Source organism: Anastrepha obliqua, chromosome 2 (assembly GCF_027943255.1).
Source record: "Anastrepha obliqua isolate idAnaObli1 chromosome 2, idAnaObli1_1.0, whole genome shotgun sequence".
Taxonomy (NCBI): domain Eukaryota; kingdom Metazoa; phylum Arthropoda; class Insecta; order Diptera; family Tephritidae; genus Anastrepha; species Anastrepha obliqua.
Genome location: NC_072893.1, coordinates 45,632,361 through 45,657,928, shown reverse-complemented (window position 1 = coordinate 45,657,928; position 25,568 = coordinate 45,632,361). Strand labels below are relative to the sequence as shown.

General features: G+C 36.3%; 1 protein-coding gene across 1 annotated transcript; it reads right to left on the bottom strand.

Annotated features, from left to right (window-relative positions):
- Positions 1-1,526: 1,526 nt before the first annotated feature.
- On the bottom strand, positions 1,527-25,125 carry LOC129239495 (synaptic vesicle glycoprotein 2B). The gene is made up of 11 exons (XM_054875009.1): positions 24,942-25,125; positions 24,582-24,872; positions 13,238-13,400; positions 12,995-13,173; positions 12,751-12,932; positions 4,041-4,291; positions 3,805-3,967; positions 3,585-3,696; positions 2,038-2,197; positions 1,821-1,948; positions 1,527-1,745 (listed from the first exon to the last, which is right to left on the bottom strand). Exons 1-11 carry the CDS (start codon positions 24,973-24,975, stop codon positions 1,690-1,692), a joined length of 1,719 nt encoding a protein of 572 aa, XP_054730984.1. The 5' UTR covers positions 24,976-25,125; the 3' UTR covers positions 1,527-1,689.
- Positions 25,126-25,568: the final 443 nt, after the last annotated feature.

Here is a 25,568-nt window from a genome sequence, read left to right as displayed (position 1 = left end):
AAATAATGAACAAATATTTATTTTTAATGATGTCATACATACACAAATTATACACATTACATATTCATATAAAACATATTTTTTTGCAAATTTTATTCTTGTAAAAGCGCAATTACTTCCTTGCTTAAATCACTGTGCTTTTTCTTATTGAAAGAAGGTGTCAAATGTGATATCAACGGGCCTGATGTCACCATCATTCGGTGCGTGATGTCTTGATTCGTGGCAATTCTGCTGCATTTTCTGGAGTGTCTGAGTCTATACTTTTTGTAGTCTTTGTTTCGACATTCCTGAGCCTCTTCAGACAATATACCCACAGGGAAAATACAATTTTCCATTATATCCTTACCGTATATGAGAATTTTATGGAGAGTAGTTGGCATATTGTACCATTCATACAAAGTAACAAACTTTTTTGCTGTCTCCATACAAAAATCTCCAAATTTTGTTGGGTTCACTGGCTCACGTATGGTTATGGCTTCAAGAATAACAGCAAATCTTTTAATTAAATCTTCGTCCAAACCTGTTATTTCAGAAACTAAGGTTGGATTGGCAAAGAATCTTCGTGACGTGTTTCCGGAATTTGTTGTGCCGGATCCTTGCTTGACAGTATCAACCTGTATCCCAATTTTATCTTTTAGCTCTCGTTTTATCAATTGTTTTCTGGCTTTTTTTATTGGGCGAGTATGTGAGTCGACTCGTCCTCGTTTAAATTCCATATTATAGGCTACATGCAGAAGACACTCCATCAGCTTGATATGAGCATGGAGAGGTGACATGCCGAATTTCAGTGCTTCTTCATTTACGGGCCTGGATTGAACTTCTTCAATTTTATTCATAGTGCTAATGAAAACCATTAACAAAATTATTGCCGCAGTTTTTTTTTTTTTTTGTTGCCCTGTGTTATCATTGCCAAAAAAAAGGCAGTGGCGCCTGGTGGCACCTGCAATTGATTAAAACTGAAAGAGACGCTATTAAGGAACACGTTGATACTAGTTTCTGACCGTAGGTAAATGTAGCTCAACTTGCAGATCCAAGAATATGAAGGAATATGATTTTTTTTTGTTTTTGTAAAATTAATTATAAATAGATAATCAAATGCTTCACAGCCTTTGTTCTTCCGGCTAAAATATATAAAAATATCGTACCCTAAATGAAAAATAAAAAAATCGAAGTCGGCTCAAGCAAAAGGAAAAAAAACCACCTTGGGCTTTGAAGTTTTTTCTTAGTCAGTTCAATACTATAAAACAATTATACTTTTCACATATCTATAAAAAAAAAAAACTGTAAGTCGGAATTTAGTAATTCTTTTTGATTTTATTGTTGGTTCTATTCTGGAATTTAGAAATACCATTAAACATTGCGTAGGTGGTATGTTGGAAATTTGACTTTTTTCCGCAAAATCCCCAGTGTGCGGCGCTATATGACTGTATTCCCTCAAACGTGAATAAAAGCCTTCATTCATGCCAGTACATTAATCTTATATTTCTATTAGTAACTCATATTCACAGCTGTATAAAGTATATATCTTGACATTCCGAAATTTAACTTAAAAATAAAGCAATAAATAACCTCACAATGTAAATATGGCTACATTTATGATAATACATATTTATATCGAGTATATACCTATATGTAATGTATATATTTTTCATATATTTATATGTACATATGTAACTAAACTTAAATGATTTATTTCAAAACTGTCTTCCTGGTACTTGGTAAAAATGCAGACATTATTCCAGCAGCTGAAATGCAATGAAAAGTTAATTAATTAATTTTTTTTTATGATTTTATTTAATAATTAGTGTTTAAAAACTTACAAAACATTACGAATGCGAGCATTATAAATGGTGGAATACAGCCGAGTGACATGAAAATGGGGAAAAGTATGTTCCCCAATATGGAACCTGTGCGTCCGAACATCATTGCCAAAGACACAATCATTGTTCTATAAATTACATAATTTTCATGTGAAAAAAACCATATTTTTTTAAATTTTTTAAAAGAAAATTAGTAAAACAAATTCGTTAAATTCACCTCAAAGAAGTGGGAAATAGATCAACCGAAGAGCTGATTACTGACATAGCTGATATGCTTCCCACAGACACCGATACCGAGATTATGATCAATGTACTCAAAGCGGATATTGAGAAATAAAGTCCAATTGCACAAAGTCCTGCTATTATCGAACAAATTGCTGAAAAAAAAATACCAGTCTAACGGTTAGACGCGATAGAAGTGAAACCTTCCGTAAAACAAACTGAGAGAGAATAAGACGAAAGCAGCATTAGGGGCGGGATAATTATAGGTTCATTATAATATTGCTATAAAGTTCATATTTTATTTTCTTCATTTTATTATTATTCATCCTCAACGTTTTCAATTTCAACAAATGATACGAGTGGCTTATGATAGCTAAAATATGATACAAATGCTTTGGTTTCGATGTTGTCAACATATCTTTGAAATACCGCGTCAATTGTTGTTTTTGATCGTGTTGTCGGTTCAGTGCGATTGTTACACATTTTTAAATTGAATGTTGTATTGAGAAAGTCAATTGAAGGAACCGCTGTGTCTAATGCAAAATTTACGTTAAAATCGCCACTTAAAATCATTGGAACTTTATCGTAATCTTTTCTAAGTATCCGCGATACTTCTGGTGTATACTTTATTAAATTTTCGTGAATGAATTCCGTGATGCTATTTATTGATTTTTTTTTCTGTCGATACTCACGACACTTTTCTGTATTATTTTTCGGCATAATTGCGGTAAATATTTAAAAATGAAAATATTTACGAATATAAAAATACAGACGCGGTTGCTATTATGAGCGTCCCCACCAAAACCTGCGTGACCGAAACTCTAACACAATTACATTTTTTTGAATGTTACAAACACATATGCACGCAGGTTTTGCTGGGGCGTGACCGAAACTCTAACACAATTACACATATGCACTCGTATTTGTTTGAAAATCGACTTTTTTTTTGGTTCTCCGTCACCTTTGGAAAATGTGTAAAAAGTAAGCAAACTTTATTCAAATATTTTCCCTCATTTTTGCATCAGTAAAATTAAACAAACGCCCTAGCCGAATGGGTTGGTGCGTGACTACTATTCAGAATTCACAGAGAGAACGTCAGTTCGAATCTCGGTGAAAACACCAAAATTAAGGAAAACTATTTTTCTAATAGCGCTCACCCCTCAGCAGGCAATGGCAAAACACCGAGTGTATTTCTGCCATGAAAAAAGCTCCTCATAAACATATCATAAAATAAAATAAAATAACTGTATAAAAAAAAAATTTTTTCTTGTGATTCGAACCAAGGATTTTGGATCGGAAGCTCACATTGCTAGTCGCTCGGCTACCGCGCCATGCTGTCGGCGCTGGCCTAAAAGTTATTTAGTTCGTCGCTACGTTTATATCAACATATAATATAACGCTTCGTAGCCAAGAGTGTCGCTTTTTTCGTTTCACTTTTTCTCATATCACTCCCAACGATTCTAAAGAAGTTTTCACTTCAAAAACAGTAATCGATTTGTTACATTCTTTTTCTGGATATGAAAAATATAAAACAAAACTCACCAAGCAACATTTTACTACCAATCCGATTAATTACGAAGCCAGCTAGTAAATAGCCGACACAGCTAGTTATTGCTACCGTTATATTATTGGTATACGAGGCGGCAGTGATGATCTGTAAGAAAATTAAAATAAAATTGGAGAGAAATTTGAAAAAAATTTCAAAAAAATGTAAAGCACCGTTAATTCCATACATAAAACTCAACTCCATATTTTAACTTACCACTTCACATTTGTTTATTGCTGTTTGCGTTATTTGAGACTGCGTCTTGTTAACGCTGTACTCTAAGATGGTACACATTGTAGCATCCTCAGTGCCATGCCTCTGTTCGTATTCCTCAATGGAGGCGAACATTTGTGGCATCCATAGACGCAATGTATTTTGACTGCAAGAATTTTTTTGGTTTGTTTTTTAGTTTTGGCAGAAAAACAGAAAGAATTTACAGAATTTTTATTTACCCAAGCAAAATAGCGAAATTTATCAGGTACACTTGCAGAGACAGACCAAGATAGGGTTTTCTAAGTAGTGGACGGAGCTGTTGTAATCCCTGACGAAGACTCAATTTTGGCTTCTTTTCCTTTATAGGTAATTTGGGCTTGACTGTTTCCTTTTCTTTCGGTATCGACTCCTCAATCGTGGCTATGCTTACAGTAGATGCATCATCACTCGTCTTCTCAGAGCTGGATTGTTCGTTTATGAGTTCTTTGATCTGTTAAATGATTTCCAAAGCAAAACGGAGTTCGTATTAAAAGTTAAGTTGCGGTTCGTAATATAGGATTAAAGTGAACTATATAAGAAATTGAGACATATTTTAAATATGACGCATAGGAAGTGATGGGGCATGTGTTGGTAGAAGAATTTTCATATATTGGCCTGTTGGCATGAGCTAACTCCTTGTGGACGATTCCCTTGGAATCGTAAAAACAAATAAGCATCTACTTGATTTTTGACTTCTCCAAACGCGATTTTTTAGGTGGTGGCTCATCTGGGGCCTTCGGCACTTTGACGCTTAGTTTCAGGTTCATGTTGGAAACACCACGTTTCATCACCAGTTAAAATGTTGTAAAGGAAGCTCTCGTCTTTTTTCGCCTCATTTTTTGGTCCTTAGTTACATTGACCTTTTGTAAGCCCAAATGATCAGTTAAAATGCGATAAATCGATGTTTTGGAGATACTCAACTCCGATTCCATGAATTTCAACGATGATTTCGGTCAATTTTTCATAAATCTACGAACAATGCGCTGGAGTTTTCGGTGAGCACTGATTTTGGGCGGCCTGTATGTTCATTGCCATTTATGTCCTCACAACCATCTCTGAAACGTTTAAATCACTCATGAACTCTGGCACGAGATATACAATCATTGCCAATCATCAATTCAAATTTTTCGGTAAACGTTTTACCGATTTTAAAACAAAATTTAATATTAACTCTTTGTTCGAAACTCCGATGACACAAACACACTGACACTTTAGACGCAATAATTTCACTTCCACTGAACGGAATGTCACAAAACTTTCATTGGAAGTCAGCTAGGGATGTAACTTCCGACGCACTAACTCATTAAAAAGAGGGCACCAGCAAAAACATTTTTTTGACGCCAGTTTTGTTTATTTTGGATTTCACCTTGTATATCTACTTATATTTTCTCTAATATACAAGGTGGCGCAAAATTAATCACCCTATCGGAAGATTTGTAATTTTTGCCAATGGCGTCTTAAGTAAATCATATTTGACACTTGTGAAAACTAGACAACTGCAGTGTACAAACAGACAATGAAGTGCGTACAGCTCAAAATAAATATAGGGTTTTTCAGTAAGAGCGCTTCAACTTTTGAACTTTTTTGAATAAAACACAAACGGTTTGAATTTTTTAACTAATTTTTTTTTTATTATCGAGTTTGAACATATACATTTAAGTATGTCGATTCCTTTTGCATGACCACCGCGTGAACGTTTTACGAAGTCCAATCGTTGAACCCAATTTTTGACCACTCTTTTGCATAAATCGGCCGAAATTCCAGCAATTTCGCGTTCAATATTGGCTTTGAGCTCACAAATCGTCGCCGGCTTGTTACTGCAGATCAATGACTTCACATAACCCCAAAACGGGACGGGTTGTTAAATGGACCGTAAAATGGCCGTAATGCTCTTAAAGTAGCAGCAACAGAACGATTATTTTCATAAAAAATTTGCACGATTTGCAATCGTTGCTCAAGTGTGTAGCGTTCCATGATGAAATGTATACTAATGAAGTTTACAAATGACAAGTGCAAAATAAAAAATATTGCGTCGTTCGCCCTCCCTATCGGAAAAAAGTTGAAGCGCACCTATTGAATAACCCTATATTTGCATCCTTCAAAATAATTTTTTTTATTTAATAAAAAAGTTTTTCAAAAACAATAATTGGATGATTAATTTTCTGCCACATATACATATACGTATACAGTTATGGACGGAGAAATAGCGCAATTCGCCACAATAACATATAATGATGATTATTTTTACTGGATGAAGGAGTTGTTGTTGTTAATAATGGGTACTCAACAAAATACTAATCAGGTAAGAAATAAAAAAAAAAAGACAAACTTAATTAATTTGAAATAACTAGATTAACAGTAAAAGTGCGCTATTTCAGTGTCCAGTTCAAAATGTGATAAATTTCGATTTTTTGAGCTCCATATCATTCTAGATATTGAATTATTAAGTATTTATTTTGCGTTTTTTTTCTGTTTTTGATAATGCTGAAATAAAAGAATAGATTTGGGACCTATTTAGTGTCTATTAATTTTTTTTTGTAATAGCTTAACTCATTATACTACAAAAACCATACCAATCGTTTTTAAAAACTTGGTGCTCAAATTATGAAAACTGAAAGTTTTGTACATTTAAATGAGAATAATCAGAATTTTCAGAATAATTTCTGACATACAGTTTTATGGCCCATTCAATTTTAGTGCAGTCGTTTTTGCTGACGGCTTAAAATACCATATAATTATTCAAAAAAAAAAAAAAAAACTTGAAAGTATGAAGGGCGGTTTTAATGTGTTTAGTATTTCTTGCCATATACTTTATTAGTTTATAGTTTTAAGGCAAATGTGATACCATTGGAAAACTAAATATTACACAATTTATTATACTAGACATATATATATATAAAAGTCAAATCGTATCTACAGTTGATTTCCAACCCAGACCCACCGCTTTATTATGTATACTATACCTCTTTAAGTTCATTATGGAAAAATGTAAGATTAAATTGAGAAAGCTTAAAGTGAAATGAGGAGGCGTAAATCAAAATTCAAAGTTCAAGTGAAAGTTCAAATTGAGAAAATATGAATCAAAATGAGAAAGTATAAAATTGTTTTTTTTTTTAGAATACATAAATTGATATTGAGACATGACAATAAAAGAAATTAAGTAGATCACGCCTTAGTCCACGCAAGTATTTTTTCAATGTGCTCCGGAATTTTAGTATTCTGCACGTAAATGTCCCCAAATCGTGTTTTTGGATACATTAACACTACTTTTCCATAAAACTGCGTCAGCTTCACGCAACGGCTTTGTCGAAATCATCAATGATGCTTTGATCTTTCTTTGGAGAGGTATATTTTTGTATTTTGCCTCATCCAGAGAAGTCGTTAACGTTTTTAACTTCGCTATACCGTTGCTGCAGGTGCAAGTGAAATTTTTGGACCTTTCGGGTGTGTACATAGGAGCACTGCTTCAAATCGTATTTCATGCGCGGAACTCATTTTGTAAAAATAACGTACGCTTTCTAAATCTCTCAGTAAACTAACAAATTGCACTCGAAGTGTAATCAACTTCAGACCGCTCACGCAGCTGATGCGCGTGCATCTGACAGTTGGCTAAATGACAGTCCCGAGTATTGTTTACAAACGCACGGAAACATTTTGCCGAGAGTAAATGCGGAAAAAGAAATCAGTAATGGAATTCAAACGTAAAAGTGTAATTGCATTATATTTGGCTGGCAAATCACAACCAGCGATTGTTCGTGAGCTCGAGTACCTTAAAGTAAATAAAATTTTTGTTTATCGCACCATTACACGTTGCACTGATACTAATAGCATCGCGAAACCTCATAGAGGTGGTCATCAAAACACTGCAACGTCACGTGATATGGTTCAAAAAGTAAAGAAGTGACTTGAGCGAAATCCCCAACGAAGTGCCAATCAAATGCAAAAGCGAAAGAACTGAAAATATCTGACCGTAGCATCTGCCGCATACTGAAAAATGATATCAAACTTAAGCCTTACAAGATCCAAAAGGCGCATGATCTCACATCAAAGCAGCAACAAGTCAGACTTGACAGAGCGAAGGAGTTGCTTTGCTTGACCGAAAGCGATAAATTTCCGAACGTTGGGTTTTCTGACGAGAAAGTTTTTGAAATTGAGCAATTCGTAAACTCTCAAAACGATAGCGTTTATTTGACCGACCGTTTATACGAGAATTTGAGTCATCCATTGGCCACCAGGAGGCAACACCCGCCACAGGTAATTGTTTGGGTCGCTGTAGCCGCTGTAACCGCAGATGGGCGCTCTCCAATCGTTTTCATCGAGAATGGCGTAAAGGTAAATGCGAAATATGTATTATCGGAAAAGTATTCTGGAGGTTGCTTTGAAGTCGTGGGCAGACAAACATTTCGGTGGCAGACCATGGACGTTTCAACTGGACTCGGCGCCGTCTCATAAAGCTCGAGTGAACCAAGAATGGCTAAAAAACAACGTTCAGAACTTTTTAACGTCCATGGGCTCCATGGATTATTCTCTTTGGGAAATTTGGGAGAGCAAGGTCTGAACTAAAAGATTCATCGGTTTCGAGGCGCTGAAAAAAGCCATTCTCCGCGAGTGTGCCAAAATACCTGCAAGTCACATTCGAGTAGCTTGCGAGTCGTTTCTGGACCGTCTCAAGGCCATAGTCAAGGCAAATGGTAAATTGATTTTTAATTTTGTATTGAATTGAATAAAAGTAATTTTTCAAACTAAATTGATGGCCTTTTTAATTGGTTACACTTCGAGTGCCGGACCCTATAATGGAACTCTTAGTTTGAATTTTGCCGGTTACGCTTCTATTAGACAGATTGTACTTATGTACATACATATACATACGTATGACATAAATACTGTAAATTCTGTGCTTTCTTGTTTGAGTTTCTGAAAAAAAAACTCATTATCTCAGTTTGATATCACACATTAACATTTTGGATTTACTTTTCACCAGGCACATTGAACAGGTAGTAGCAGTAAAACAACTGATTTAGCTTTTTGCTATTTACTTAGCCCCTCCAAGTGCATTTATAAAGTGTGCCAGATACTGACTCTAATGTACATACAGGTAACCCTCCTACAACGCGATTAATTGGTTCCTGAAAAACTCCGCGTTGTAGGAAACTTTTTTTTCCTCCATTTTTCCTTTTCTTAAACAATATCACGCAAGTAACATTTTAAAGTTTTCTCAGCCGAATTAATTATATTAGACCTTTCATCGAATAAAAAAAAATTATTTTTTCAAAGATATTTTTCTATTTGTCTATTTCAATATAATAACATAAATTAATTCATTTAATTAACCAGCAAAAAGCAATTCATTTATTTAAATAACATAAAACTAAGGAAAATAAAATCTGGGAAAAATAGACATGGATTTTCAAATCTACATATTTCAGAGGATTTTAAATCTCAACCTTCTACAAATCCGCTTCCTCGCCCTCGCTTATTATAATTTGCTTCAAACGTTTTACTCTTGGTCGTCCTATTTCAAAATCCGAGCAAACGCTTTTAGTCTGTACATATGTATAATACAAACATATTATTATTTCTTTATGAGACTACGAATAATAGATATACACATATACACAAGTAATTTTTGATAATTGTGTGTTTATAGAATACAGTTTATAGAATATGTATTTCAAAAATGCTTAAAAATCGCGTTGTAGGAGTCGCGTTATAAGAAACATTCCGCAATTCGCAAACCGCGTTGTAGCGAAATCGCGCTATAGAAGTACCGCGTTATAGGAGGGTTACCTGTACAGTGTAGACAGTTTTCACCATACCCACAATAGACAATTGTTTGTATGTGACTGTTTACGTTTTGAAATTTTATGTCATTTTCATTAACCCATTTTTTAGGCCGATTTTTTCATATTTTGCAATTATTGAGTACAATAGCAAAAATTATGAATCTATACAAAAATCAAAAAAAAAAAAAATAATAATAATAAGAATTACAATGCCACATACGTGGTTTTAATGTAGAAGTGCGAAGTGAGGTGACGACAGGTCCCTTACCAATACAAAACAAATAGAAGAAGGAGAGCTTGCATGCTTGTGAAAATGTGAAAATTGTGATTGTCAAGCCATTTAATATTGTGATATGTAAGATTTAAACCATGCACTCTATCATCCTTGACTCTGTTTGATTTAATGTGTCTTGATTTTTCCCAATCGCCCTTTACGCATTGTCCTTTCAATTTACATTTTTCCCATAAGGGTTTTCATCTAAACGCTTAGATGCCTCGTAAACCAGGCAAACCTCGTAAATGTACGGGCTAATACTTACACGATTTCTGTAAGTTTAAGCGACGATTTTATTGCGTAAATTTAAATGAATGCAAAAAGCGACCCTGTTTATGTAACAGTGTGTGAAAACGCTTAAATTTCAGCGTTTCGCAAGTTTAGGCGTTTAGATGAATTCAACTAATATAATCTTATAATTTCTCATTTTGAACTTGCACAGTTGTGGTACATAAAAAATTACAAAAAAAAATTACGTTCAAGGAATTGAAGGAACCTTCAAGAACGTCTCGAATTTTCCACTCAAGACGGTTTTCGCAACAGTACTATATTCTTCCTCTTAATACAAGATTAAATAAACTTTCCTCCTGATCGTAGTCGTTATTTTACGTACTCACAGTCTATTTCTATCCCTAGCTGATCATTTTTGTCTGAGCAGCGATACAATTTTCATTTAGTATGGCGTTGAAATTTCTGTGTAGAAGCGTAAAAGTTCATAGAGATGTTTGAGAGGATTGATCGCTCGACTGTTATTTGAGTGAAACCGGATATGACTTATTTTATTCGCCTATTAACTTCTGGAATTCTAACGTTGAACTACAAATTATCTTTGACCGACTGATTTTTTTATAGTTTCTAATAAGAGTACTACTCTACCTAATTTCCGCAACTAACCAGTTTTCAGTTTTGTAATTGTTTAGACAACAAACAGTTGGCGCCCACGTCACTGTTGTGCATCAGCTGCGTGAGCGGTTTGAAGTTGGTTACACTTCGAGTGCCGAGCCCTGTAGAGAGACCGGAATACTAATAAGAGCTATCAAAGAGAAGTCCTGTAGTTCTAGCAGCAAATTCCATGGGATTGTTTGGAAAAGCAGTAAGTGAACCAACAGTATGGCGCAGATTAAAAAGTACAAAAAACTTTTGTTGTACGTAAGGTGATCGACATAAGTCCAGAGAACAAATCCAAGCGTCTCACCTTTGTTAAGGAGTACATACATAAAAAGCCAATTGAGTTCTGGCATAATGTGTTTTGGACAGATGAGTCCTCACATCAGTTTCAGGGTGTATCAGGAAGAAAATTCATGCATTCGCCACAAAACCTACGTAGTAGCGCAGTGCAGCCTATTAGCAGATTCGGAAGCAGTTCAGTTATGTTTTGGCGGTGCGTGTCCTTCAGCGAGTATGGAGAGCTCGGGCCCATTAGCGGTACTGTAAATCAAGGCGATACAGTGATGTTCTTAGTAATCATGCATTCAGTGCAACCAACAACCTTTTCTCAACCAAAGACAGGCTTTTACGATAATAATATGATATGATAATGCGCCATGTCATAAGGGTTGGCCACCTACAACATTTTTGAGTGAAGTAAATTAAACTGTTCTACCTTGGACAACTCAAAGTCCAGATCTAAACATTATTGTTATGTTTGGTCTTTTATCAAACAACAACGGACAATCATTAAATATAGGAAAAGTCCATGACACAATCGAAGAAATTAATGAAATTTTGGATAAGCTGACAATACCATTTTTGCATCGATTGATTGACTCCATTCCTTCCATGCTACAAGCAGTAATCGATGCCAAAGGCAATGAAACGAAATACTAATAAACTTTCTTACAAAATATTATTAAAGGGTTAAATTTTAAGGGCCTATGTTGAATGTGAACCACACCTAAATGTCAAGTTTTTTCTGCACGGCCGGCGGCATCATTGGGCCGTATTTTTTTCCAAAATGAGGCCGATCAGGCAGTTACTGTGAATAGTGTTCGCTATCGTGAGATGATAACGAACTTTTTATGGCCCGAATTGGAAAATATGGATGTGGACGATATGTGGTTTCAACAGGACGGTGCCACTTGTCACACAGCTAACGAAACAATGGCTCTTTTGCACGAAAAATTTGATGGCCGAATAATCTCACGTCGCGGCGATGTTAATTGGCCGCTAAGATCATGTGATTTGACACCGTTGGACTTCTTTCTTTGGGTTTATTTGAAAGAAAAGGTGTACGTCGATAAGCCAGCAACAATTCAAGAGCTAAAGGATGAGATAATTCGGCACATTAACAGCATAGAACCTCAATTATGCCTCAGCGTCATCGAAAATTTGGACCATCGGGTGGAGGTGTGCCGCCGACGCCGCGGAGAGAAATGACAATAATTTCCTAAAAAACTTGTACAATTTTATTCAAAATCAACAGCGGCCCTTGAAACTTAACCACCCTTTATAACATCTAAAATAGCATTTATTTTCTCAAACAATTAACTTTTTAATGCAGTGTAATTACTTTTACTGCCAGGAGGTATAAATTCGGCGGCTTTCCTTAGTATGAAATATACCGTTGTTTTCTTTGAATTTGCACTATTTATCTTGGCATACTCTGAAGATTTGAACAACAACAACATTTTTCAATACTGTTGTTTAACAACAACAAACAAAGGATTTGTAATAAATAGTGCTTTGTGTACATACTTTTGACTATGGGTGTACATATAATAAGTTAAAGTTTGTAGAGTGTATTAATTTGTATTTGTATTGGCATAGGCATGTGTGCATGTAATAATATGAGTAGGCTATTTGAATTTTAGTTTATTTGTTTTTCAAGACACTAAACGAAAATTATCCACTTACCGGATAGTCTTCACGTGGTTTACGATTATTCATCGCATATATGCGCTGAAAAATCCGCAGTGCTTCAGCATTTCGACCTTGTGACATTAAAAATTTCGGGCTTTCGGGGAAGAAACTGAGTAAGGCGCCTCCAAGCAGACAAGGTATAGTGCTAAGTGCCAAAAATATTTGCCACGAATGAACTGTACGAAAAATGGTAAACAAATAAAATTAAAAAAATATATAAAAATTAAATTCCACCTACATTGCAAGCCCAATATCTGGAAGTCCCAATGGCTTGGCAAAACGCCCAGTGCGACTACGGGTAGCAGTATGTTGCCCAGTGAAAACATAAGACCCAGTAACATAACAATACGCGAGCGATATTTCTTGCCATGTAACTCGCTTAGGTAACTCATTAGAACGGCGAAAGGACCACACATGCTATGGAAATTGGAAACTTGGTTAAAGAGTTCAAGTTTAAAGTTACACAAAAATTTGATATTACATAAATCCGGAGATGAATTTGAAGACCATAAGCTGTATGACGTTTTGACTGCACGCTGCACCCAATATGGATATAATATTAGTCAAATAACCAGTGATGAGCAATTTTTTGCGCCCCTTTGTGTCAGCTACGTAGCCCCATAATATGGCTGAAGTAATCATGCCTGTTGAATATTTTAATCAAAATAAATAAAATAAAACATTTTTTATTATCAAATGTTGAGTTAACACTACTAATCGTACAACTGCGTTAGCTTATCTTTATAATTTTCTATGCACTTTTTATCTTTGCACCAACACTAGCGCATGTGACAACGGGCTATTAACTTTTTGAAACAAGTTTTTTGTGTCTTTTTTTTTTTTGTTTTCGTAAAAGCAAATTTGGAAATTTCTATAAAGCGCCGTCCTTGAAAATTTGCATGCATTGCGTGGCAACTTTAAATTTAATGTTTTTTTTGTCAAGAAGTAGCATTCAAAAGAACCCAGCCCAATTTCCCGTCTGATCAGTCAAATGGTTTTGTTGTAACATCCATTCGAAACAGATGCTTGCGAGCCTGTAACATAATCACATAAATCTACAAAGAACTTTGAAATTCCAAGGCTATGATTAATTAAAAAAATGTATGTAAAAACTTCAGTGAAAACTAGAAGGATGAAGTTCGAAAATGTATTAGTTTTCGAAATTGCAAAATGTATCAGAAAAAAGTAACAGAAGTTCTGAAGCTTATTTAAGTATGATACAAAATTTTTAAAAGATATTTTCAATACTTATTCATACTTGAGCATTTAAAAGTTATTTTATTTTTTTTTAAACTTAGGTACATGATGATAAAATTATAAGTAAACTCAAGCAAACGCAGCGCTAGCAGCAGAGGCTTTCGGCTGGCTGGTGATGTGTGTTGGATCAGATACGACGGAGTAGGTCGGTGTCCTTTAGAAATTTGTAAATTTTTTTAATGTTATCTTCAGTGGCATCTTTTAAAAGTTGAAGAGGATCTGTGTTGCTGAAGTGGTGATGCCTTTGAGAAGCAAGTTCTGTGCAGGATACCAGTAGATGATGCACACTGACTGTGGCTTGGCAGAAGGGGCAGGTGTTGGATGTATTACCCTGTAATAGGTGTACGCTAGTAATTATGGTGTGCCCAATACAGAGTCGTGTGTTTGGGCTAATGTGGTTGGTGGGTACCGATGATGGATAGGCAGGTTTTGTACGTTTGAGGTTAATGTTGGAATAATGGTGTTTATAGTACGACCATTCACGAAGTAACTTTGTTTGCCTCTGTTCATGAATAAGTCGGTATATGTCGCTGGGTAGGATGACTTCTGATGTGACTGTTGGTGTGATGGAAATGTCCTTGGCAATTGTATCTGCCAGTATGTTACGCTCGATGCCGGAGTGCCCAAGTATCCACATAATTTTGATGCTACTCCGATGGGTAATTAGTATGTTTTTAATACAGTCGATGATTCTGGTTGATTTTTTGTGGTTTTGGATGGCTTGGAAGCAGGACAAACTGTCGCAGCAAGTTATATTGTATGTTTACCCTTATTTATGGCGCAGTATTGAATGGCCTGTAATATAGCGGTTGCTTCAGCGGTGAAAATCGAGCAGAAGGCCGTATGCGATAACTTCCTGATTTTCCTTTACCACTGCGTAAGAAGTGTGGGATCCTTTTGACCCGTCAGTAAAAACCAATTGCCACCCGTTAAATTTATAGTCTGCGATAGATTTGGAGAACTTGGCCCTGTAAACGGTGTTTGGAGTATTATCTTTCCGTAAATTAGCTAGGTCGTTGATAAAGAATTTTTATCTAACCGCCCACGGTGGGTGATTAGTGTACCGCCGAGTGGGTGGTTTAGAGGGCAGTTCCTCAAGTTTTGCAACGCGTGAAGTTGCAGATTGAAAGTCTTTGCCAATAAGAAGGTTGAGGCTTAGAGTAAGCTTTAAATAGAGCCTGAATATTTTGTTGTCGTATAGAGACGGAAGGCCCGATTCGGCAAGAATGGTCTTTATGGGCGATGTCGGAAAGGCGCGTATGGATCTGCGCACTGCGGCATGGTAGGAGGCAGCAAGCATCTTTAGATTTTGTTTGGCGTGTAATCCATAAACAGCTAGATCGTAATTAATGGTTAATAGCATGAGCGCTTTTACCACGTTAATCAGTAGAGTTGAGCTAATTAGCGAGCGTTTGCTTGATAAGTATTTAATAATATTTAACTTAACATATAGTTTTTCCCTAACATATTTACATTGCTGTTGGAAGGAATATTTGGGATCGAATATAATACCAAGAAACTTAAGATTATCTGTATTTATAATATTTACACCATTGAGGGTAAGGGAAGAAGGTGGACACTCCCGTTTTTACATATATGAAGCATTTTGGTTTTACTAGTGGATAAAAGTTAATGTTTTTTAATTTCAGTAGAATTTTTTCTTTTATTTAATACCCATATTATTATTCTATATTAAACGGAAATTTTTAAATAATTTTCTAATTAAATCAAAATTTTTGAAGGGGTACTCGTATTTTCAATACTTATTCATTCTTGAGCATTTAAAAGTTATTTGTTTTTTATTTCAGTATTCTATAGTGAACGGAAATTTTCAAATAATTTTCTAAATAAATCAAATCCTTGAAATTACAAAGAGCTTTCAAAAATTTCTGACGTGCGAGAGGTAAATTATTTATGTATTTATATATATATTTATTTTTTTTTATACGAAATTTTAACTGAGTATTAGACCGCTCCGAAAAAAAGTGACGAGTTTGTGGCGTACAGCTCTGAGTCTGAAAGGTAATTTGGAAAAAAATATTTGGTTTTTGACCAAATGCCTTTTTACATTTTTCGTTATATTTTCGGCATTTACAGTCAGATTTCGATAACTATTTTTGGTTCAGTTTACTAACATCAGGATGTTACTTTAGAGTGGGGCGAACTGAGATTTGGATGGTAAGTTCTAGGATGCGGTGCTTGATGCCAAACGATCAATGAGACCAAGGAACAAACTAATTTCCTTCTCGAGACAAAAACAGTGATATACCATGCTCAGAGATCCGACCGTAAAAAACGAAGATATAACGAAAACTGTAATGCGTAGAGGTCGCACGTTCGACACAAAAATAACAAATTTTCAAAATCGCTTTGCAAACGTACTTTACGTTGAGAAGTGTCTCAGGAGAGATTTTTTGTTTCTTTAAGGCAACTATCAGCAAAGGCCATCGGCCTAGAGAGATTAAAATTGTAGTTTCACTACGTTTGGCTCCTCAATTCGTGATTTTTTTGTGTGTTCATGGCAGAAATACACTCGGAGGTTTGCCATGGCCTGCCGAGGGGCGACCGCTATTAGAAAAAACTTCTTCTTCACTTTGGTGTATCACCGAGATTCGAACCTACCTTCTCTCTGAATTCCGACTGGTAGTCACGCACCAACCCATTCGGCTACGGCGGCCGCCGTATTAAATACACATCTCAGAAACTACCGTACGCACAAATTGAGAAACACTTTTTTCATTTAGATATCCATACCTACGTAAATAATTGCATTTAAAAGTCCTTTATCGATCAGCGACAATTTGAGATCACATGCAGCACTCGGCAAGATATACGATATCGTTGCAGTCTCGAGCAGCTCGGCTATAGCAGCGGGTAGTGCAGAAATTAATAACAGAATATTAAATGCACCAAAACCAGCCATATGCATAGCCGCCTCAAAATCCACTGGTGCATCTTTACTTGGCCCTTCTGTTTGCTTTTCAGAATTTATATCGAGATCTGTCAGCGTTCGATTCAACTGCATGTCAGGCACATTGCAGTCGGCTGTGGGAAAATTTCCATTAAGAAAATCAATTTCACAATTCCTTCTCAGGATCACTCAATGCTATTTACCGGACGTTTTGTCTGATGCCTCATCTGTGTCCATTATTTATAAGTAGTTATTTTGTTAAATTGAAATTCTCAAAAACAATATTTAATCGCTAATCACTTTTGTTACACTCGTCCAAACTCCTGCACTTGCCAATGAACTCCTTCATCTGAAGTGAACTCATATTTAGTAGCATCTTTTGTACTTCTTTGCATTGGCTTTGTTGTTATTTTTTCGCTGTATAATTTGCTAAATTATTATTAATTAATAGGTTTTTATCAAAATCAACAACAGTGTTTATTTGAGCAGTGGGCATAGTTACTCACATGTCAATAGTGTTAGTACTTATGCCAATTAAAGTGACTGTCATCCTTTTGCAAATAAGCGTTCTTCGCAAGGGCTTTTGCATTCGTTATTTGATTAAATGTCTAATAATTTAATTAGCAATGAAAAGGAACATTTATTTACCTTACCGCGGCTTTTACTACTATAGTTTTATTACGAACACTGTAACCGAATGAGTTTGTACTTGACTACCATTCGGTAGTGTCTGGGTTCGAAACCCATTGTAAGCGTGAAATACCTAATGATAGAAATTTTTTTCTAATAAGGCCACGGCACCATGGCAGGCAAACTGCAAACCTCTGAGTGTATTTCTGCCATGGAAATCTTTCTTATAAAAAACATTTGCCATACGGAAGCGGCACAAAACATAAGTCGCTCCATTTGTGCAACAATACCAATAGGCGCACCTGAAATCGGAGAAGGAGCTCAACCAAACATCTATGGAAGAATGTGTGCTCCAATTATATATATGTATACATTGTGTCAAAAAAATATCGGGAATTGTTCATTTAAAAAGCGCGCGTTACACATATGTATGTCTAATTTTTTTGGTGGAATGTTGGTACAACTGTCCTCTATAGTTTCGCAGAGTTTGAGCGTGAGCGTGTAAATTAGCTTATTTTTGGCATTTAATTATATCAGTCAACTGCAGGTGTGTTCTGCGATCTTCACTATGGATAAAAATATCGAACAAAAAATTTGTCCGAGAAGTCGTGGAAGATTTGCCCCGATCTGGTCGCCCATAAACGTCTTCAACGGATGAAAACGTCGACGAAGTCAAGGAAATGGTGCTGGAAAACCATCATTTAAGTTTGAGGGAGGTAGCTCGTGACTTAAGCGTGTCTTACCAATCAATTCGCAACATTTTACACCATAAATTGGGCATGAGACGCGTGGCTGCTCGACTCGTGCCTGCTCGAATCGTGATGAGACGTGGGTATATGAGTTTGACATGTAAACCAGTCAACAGGCGCAATCCACATGAGCCGAAACCCAAAAAACTACGTCAAAGTCGGTCAAAAGTGAGAGTCATGCTACTCGTTTTCTTATATTGTGCACTCGGAATTCGTTCCAAATGGTTCTACGGTAAATAAAGTAAAGGATTCGAGGTAATTCCAAGTCCACAGCATGCATTACTCGCGCATAGTGTCTTGTGAGAAAACCCATGAGACTCGAGTGCTGATATTTTGTCAACCTCAGAAGCTCGCCCAAGTGCCCCTGATCCACACGTGGCCAGAAAGATTTCGTGCCCTTACAAGTTTGTGTACTTGCCCAACGCTCGCTGAGTTGGCACGAAGCCCATATTTCCAGGTGCAGACTGCAGGTAGTGAGGAGAATTCTCATCCTCTCCCTTTGCGGAGAAATCACCTCACATGCCCCTTGACTGGCCAGCTGAACCCAGATGAGGCTTATGTCAAAGAATTCGGACGTCGTCGAAAGTAAGGCTAGGCATTCTCTGACTAGTTTCGAACGCACCGTCACTGAGCCGAGGGCCTTTATTGCCGCTTGGCTGTCGGAGCTAATCAGCTACCAATCGGCTGTCGATCGGTATCAAATGTCGCCGAACCGAGAATAATCATTTTGCGCTTGAAATATTGTACACTAAAGTTTAGTCAGACATGGCAGGTAAGTGATTTTTTCAATTCATTTGTCTGCCAAAAAAAAATTGCCTTACCCATGTGAACTCCCGAGAAGTAGTTTAAGAAAACTTGGAAAACCTGTATAGTCTGATTGTTCTTGCCACAAAGAAAAGAAATTGAGTTTGTTGGCGTTGTACTAAATAGTTTTCCTTCTTTTGAAGGCTGCTGTCAAACTATTCAAGTTTTGGCGTGCGATATTCTGGGTAAATGTTAAATGGGTGAAAAAGGCAGCTTTGTAAGAACTTTCTTCGCCATACAGTTCATACAGTTAATTTCCATAAAATAGTGCAATATTTTAATAATAGTTTTCTAGATTTTGATTGCGATACAGTCATAAACAGTTACAATCTGTAAGTAAGTCAGTTTTTCATCCGTTGTGGATTTAGAATGGACAGTCTGATCGTATAGATGCCATTGGATGGTCACAAAACACCAAAGCCATGCCTAGAAAAGTGTTTCTCTATCCAACCCTTTCTAATTTTTAAACAATCTCAATGCTTGAGAGTTTAATCAAATCTCAGGAAAAAATTTCCTCATCGTATTTCTATGGCTACTCGAGCTTCAGTTTGGGTTCGGAGCTAGAAACCTGTAATCGATTTGGATTGCTGACTTAATTTCAGTATAATTGCAGAGTAAAATTTTGGATTAATGAATACTCTTTTCTACAGTAAGCGAGCCACACGTCATCTGTCTCATCTTTAAACATCAAATCAAATTCGCACCTGAACCGTTTCTATATCTGTCTGTATGTACAGGCAAACAACATACAAAGATAGATGGTACATACAACGTGTATGTGTATATGTATGTATGTGTACGTAAATAAATAAAATATTTCACCGAAAGTTTATCTTATCGCCTTTGGACTGTGAAGCTGTTACGCTTTTTCACGGCAGTTGCATCAGATTTAATTAATAGATATAACAGAAATTTAAGATTATAAAACAAACACTTTTACATTCATACATTTTTTCAAAATAACACTTGTTTGGAATATATTTTCTTCTTTTCACATGCTCGGATGCATTTTATATGGAAGGAAATGCTCAAATCCTTACTGAAAAAAATTAAAAAAAAAAAAACGAACGAGAATTTGAGGTACTTGAATGAGCCATAAAATTACATACCTAGAATTTTTCTGAAATGTCTGAGTAAAATATTGGAAATTGTGATATATATATACAATATATATATTTTTTTTAAATATATTAAATTTTTGTGAATTGCGTTCAAAGTTTGGAGCTTGGAGTTATACGGTTTTTGTTGTATAATATACTATGTATATTAGGGTGGTCCAAAAATGCATGGGAAAAATTTTAAATTAAAATTTTTATGCTGCCGCCCCCCATAATGGTAAAGAATGAAAAATAAAAAGACCCGTATTTTTTTTTTTTTTAATCAGGCCATATTTAATGGTGCCGCCGGGGCTTTGAAATATCCCATGTATTTTGCATGGGAAAAAAATACTTTTTCGTAGATTTCATGTAAAAACCTGGAAAATGAATATATTTTAACCGGATACCTCAGTTTCTCTTCATAATTGGTCAGGGAATAACAACCAATTATGAAATAATTAATTTTTTTGTATTAACTATTTTTTATAGAACCCCAAAAAGCCCCCATAAAACGAAAATCTAAGAAAAAATCGAAAAACAATATTTTATATTATTTTTATGAAAATAGTTAATACAAAAAAAATTAATTATTTCATAATTGGTTGTTATTCCCTGACCAATTATGAAGAGAAACTGAGTTATCCGGTTAAAATATATTCATTTTCCAGGTTTTTACATGAAATCTACGAAAAAGTATTTTTTTCCCATGCAAAATACATGGGATATTTCAAAGCCCCGGCGGCACCATTAAATATGGTCTGATTAAAAAAAAAAAAAATACGGGTCTTTTTATTTTTCATTCTTTACTATTTTGGAGGGCGGCAGCATACAAATTTTTTTTGGACCACCCTAATGTATATATATATAGTAGCCGCTTATATCCTTTTTGCGTGTTTGGCCCAGCTCCTTCTACTATTTGTGCCGTGCGTCTTGATGTTTTTCCGCAAATGGAGGGCCTTACAGTTTTAAGCCGACTCTGTTGTTGTTGTTGAAGTCGTTGAATACTTCCACTGAAATACTCCTAATTAGTGACCAGTACCGTTTTACTACCAATATCTCGTGTGATGATGTATTTTCTTTTTTTTTTGTTTCCAAGTCAGATCCATTTAGTGAGGTCCAAGTATAACAGCAAATCCTTTATCTCGATATCTGAGATCTCCTTAATTTGCTGTAGGAAAGGCTTACCGAAGGAGCGGAGTCGTGCCCTGGCTAGCTGCGGACATTCACATAAATAGTGGAAAAGACTTTCCTTCGTCCCGTCCGCTTGACAGCTTCTGCAGATAGGATTGAAGGGTAGATTGAGTCTAGCTGCATGATCCCCTACTTTCCAATGACCTGTAAGGGTTGCAGTGATGCGTGAAGTGTTTGGCCGAGAACATCCTAACAGGTCCATTGTCCTTTGGATTTTGTATGACGGCCATGTGTTTTTTGTTGTAATACATGTAATTATTTGCTTCCATCTTCTTTCGGCTAAAGCAAGATAGTGTGAAGCAACGGATGCTTTTAATGTGTTCAGTGGGGTGGAGACTGTCACCCCCTCTGCTAAGTCTAGTGGCGAACCTTTTCTTGCTAGCTCATCCGCTATCTCATTACCCCGTGTGCTCCTGTGACCGGGAACTCATATCAGAGTAATTTCAAGCTAATGGCTAAGCAATTCCAGCTCCTCTCTACACTGTAAGACCGGTTTGGATGAAATAGAGTTAGAGTCTAAGGCCTTTATAGCTGCTTGACTGTCTGAGAAGATAGCTACTCTTGCACCAACTTCCTTATAGAGCCAGCTCTAGGGCGGATATTTTTTGAAGAGCCTTTTCACGGCAGAAATACACTCGGAGGTTTGCTATTGCATGCCGAGGGGCGACCGCTATTAGAAAAACACTTTTTCTTCATTTTGGTGTTTCACCGACATTCGAACCGACGTTCTCTCTGTGAATTCCGAATGGTAGTCGCGCACCAACCCATTCGGCTACGGCGGCCGCCGTTTTTTTTTGATAGAATATCCTTTATTATTTCAATAATGACCTGCCGGGGCCGAATGCGTTGGTGCGTGACTACTATTTTGAATCATCAAATGATACAAAACGTTTTTTTCTAATGGCAGTCGTCCCTTGGCAGGCAATGGCAAATCTCCGATTGTATTTCTGCCTTGAAAAAGCTCTTCATAAAAAACCATTTGCCGGTCGGAGTCGACTTGACACTGTAAGTTCCTCCAATTGTGGAACAACATCGGCATGCATGCCACAAATAGGAGTAGAGCTCGACCGCCAAACACCACCGCCAATTATTTAGGTAGATACATACAGGGTGGCTGATGAAAGCCGCTACCAAAAACAAATTGAATAACTTTTTTTCTTTTTAAGTTATCTGTTCCATTTTTGTTTTAATTTGCAGATTGATCTTTAAAATTTATTAAAATGGATAACTGGGGCACGCAAACAAGAATTTGGATAGTCCGCCGCTATCACGCACTGGAGTCCGTAGTTTTGGTACAGAGAGAGTACAGGCGGATGTTTGGTGGCGATCCCCCGAGCAGATGGACCATAATGAGACTGGTGAATAATTTTGCTGAGCAAGAAACAGTCGCAAGAAGGCCTTATCATCGAAACCGACCAGTTCGGACGGAGGAAACGATCGCTGCTGTAGCTGCAGCTATACAAAGCAATCCAAGGGTTTCAACAAGAAGCTTATCTGCTCAACTTGGTGTCAGCCGACAGTCTTTGCAAACAATAATGCACAAAGATTTAGACTTATTTCCCTACAAAATTCAAATGGTTAACAAACTGAATGCAGCAGACTTGCCGATTCGCTTGGAATTTTGCCAGAAGATCCTGCAAATGGTGGAAGAAGACCAAAACATGTTAAACTGCCTTTTCATGTCTGATGAGGCCCATTTCGATTTAAACTGCAATGTGAACAAACAAAATTGTCGAATATGGAGTACTTCTAACCCACAGATACTCCACGAGACGGAATTGCATCCTCTTCGCGTGACAGTGTGGTGTGCGGTTTCTCCACGCTGTATTGTCGGGCCTTATTTTTTTGAAGAAAATGGTCACACCGTTACGGTTACTGGAGACCGTTATTTGAAAATACTGAAAGAATTTTTCTATCCAGAACTACGCCGAAAGAGAATTCCTTTCAACTCTGTGTGGTTTCAACAAGATGGGAGCCCAGACTGTTATGACAGAGTTGCGACGAAAATTTCCCAATAAACTGATTTCAAGAAACTCCGAATTTCGTTGGCCCCCCAGGTCGCCTGACCTTACTGCACCTGACTTTTTCTTGTGGGGTTTATGTAAACAAGAAGTTTATAAAACAAAGCCAACAAATTTGGATGAACTAATATAAAACAATCCATTCGGACAACAATTGCGGCTATTCCTGTCGCAACTCTCAAAGCAGCAATGAACAACTTTTTACTAAGATGCCGCACTTGTGTCAACGAGCATGGGGGGCATTTAAATTCAATTATTTTCAAAACTAGTTAAGCTACATTTAATAAAATTTAATGACCTTCAACTTGAAAAAAAAAAATAAATGAATTCCATACACTAAAAAAAAGTTATTTGAGTTTCTTAATGTAGCAAAATTCATCAGCCACCCTGTATATTATTTCTCTATTATGAAGTTTATAAATGACTTCTGTGCATCGCTCTTCTTTTAATAATTCTGAACGCACAAATTTTCTTAAATTTTTGGTGGAAGGCGTAAAAAATATACTCTCGAATCCTTATTTTTAGTACTATCGATTTAATTGATGAAAATAGTCCTCTTGGGACTCACTGATCATGACAACTATCATGGTTTTGTTGACTTTTGGCTCATATTAAATCTAACTACAAACTTGGTGAACTTATAGCAGTTCCCTTTTATCCAGAAGTGATCCAGTTAATTGCGAAGTTATACAACTGCAAACTAAATTAAAACATATATTTCATATTGTGATTTTTGTGTTGTTAAACATGTACCGAAAAAAGTTGAAATAAATATTAAGTCCGCATTAAAAGAAAGCGACAATTTTTCTGCTGTTTTGTTTAACGTAGATTGGGCAACCAATATGCTGAATTCTTCTTTTAATTTATATTACGGTACTAATCATCTAATTTACGTACTACTTTTAGGTAAGAAGCGTTTTTCCCGCTTTCCCCATCCATCATAAATGCAACCCTATATAAGGGAGGGTCAAAACTTCATTGTCTTTACTTACATAATCTATTTAACTTATACTTAAATCATAGTTTGAATCAAGGTTTTCTTTGCCTGAAGCTACAAACTGTGAGTTTAAAAAACGAGTTGTTTCCTTATTTAAAAAAAATGTGTTATGATGTAATCAACAGCTGTGCCCTAAACGCACCCATCTGTCCATTTCGATATCCTTACCTACGTAAGTAATTCCATTTAAAAGTCCTTTATCGATCAGCGTCAATTTGAGATCACATTCAGCACTCGGCAAGATGTACGATACCACCGAAGTCTCGAGCACTGTAGCCATAGCAGCGGGTAGTGCAGAAATTAATAACAGAATATTAAATGTACCAAAACCCGCTACATTCATAGCCGTCTCAAAATCCACCGGTGCATCTTTACTTGACGCTTCTGTTTGCTTTTCAGAATTTATATTGAGATCTGTGAGCGTTCGATTCAGCTGCATGCCAGGCACATTGCCCCCGGCTGTGGAAAAATTTCCATTAAGAAAATCAATTTCACAACTCCTTCTAAGGATCACTCAATGCTATTTACCGGACGTTTTGTTTGATGCCTCTTTTTTCTCCATTATTTAGTTATTTTGTTAAATTGAAATTTTCAAAAACAATGTTTAATCACTATTCACTTTTGCTAAATGACAATACTGGAAGGGACTACTCCTATTGTTTTTGCACTATTCACTATTGGTGGGTTACAGTTATCCCACCTGCACCTGCCAATGAACTTCTTCGTCTGAAGCAAACTCATATTTAGTAGCATCTTTTGTACTTCTTCGCATTGGCGTTGTTGTTATTTTTGTGCTACGTAATTTGCCCGTTTTTATCAAGATTAGCAACAGGGTTTATCTGAGCGAATGGGCATTGCTGTCTACATACGACTACATGTAAATGCATACGAGTATGTACATGTGTTTGTATGGATGCAATTATAGTGACTCTCATCCTTTTGCAAATAGACAGCCACGTTTATCGGAGAAGAACCGCGTATGCAATCATAATTTCATCAAATATCTACTAATTTAATTAGCTAAGTAATTACGGTTTTTGACGTGATAACGTCTTATAATTCGATCTAACAGGTTGCACGCACGAAAAAATGTGTCGTTACCTTGCTCATTGCCGTTACCTTGCTCATGTGTCGTTACCTTGTTCATTGCCGTTA

Bases quoted from the DNA above. Each gene is read 5' to 3' on its own strand.
- LOC129239495 (XM_054875009.1), bottom strand. From the start codon at position 24,975: ATGGAGAAAAAAGAGGCATCAAACAAAACGTCCG. The intron at 12,933-12,994 runs GTAGGTGGAATT...TTTTTCGTACAG, and splicing joins CCAGATATTGGGCTTGCAAT to TTCATTCGTGGCAAATATTT. The intron at 1,746-1,820 runs GTAAGTTTTTAA...ATTGCATTTCAG, and splicing joins GCTCGCATTCGTAATGTTTT to CTGCTGGAATAATGTCTGCA.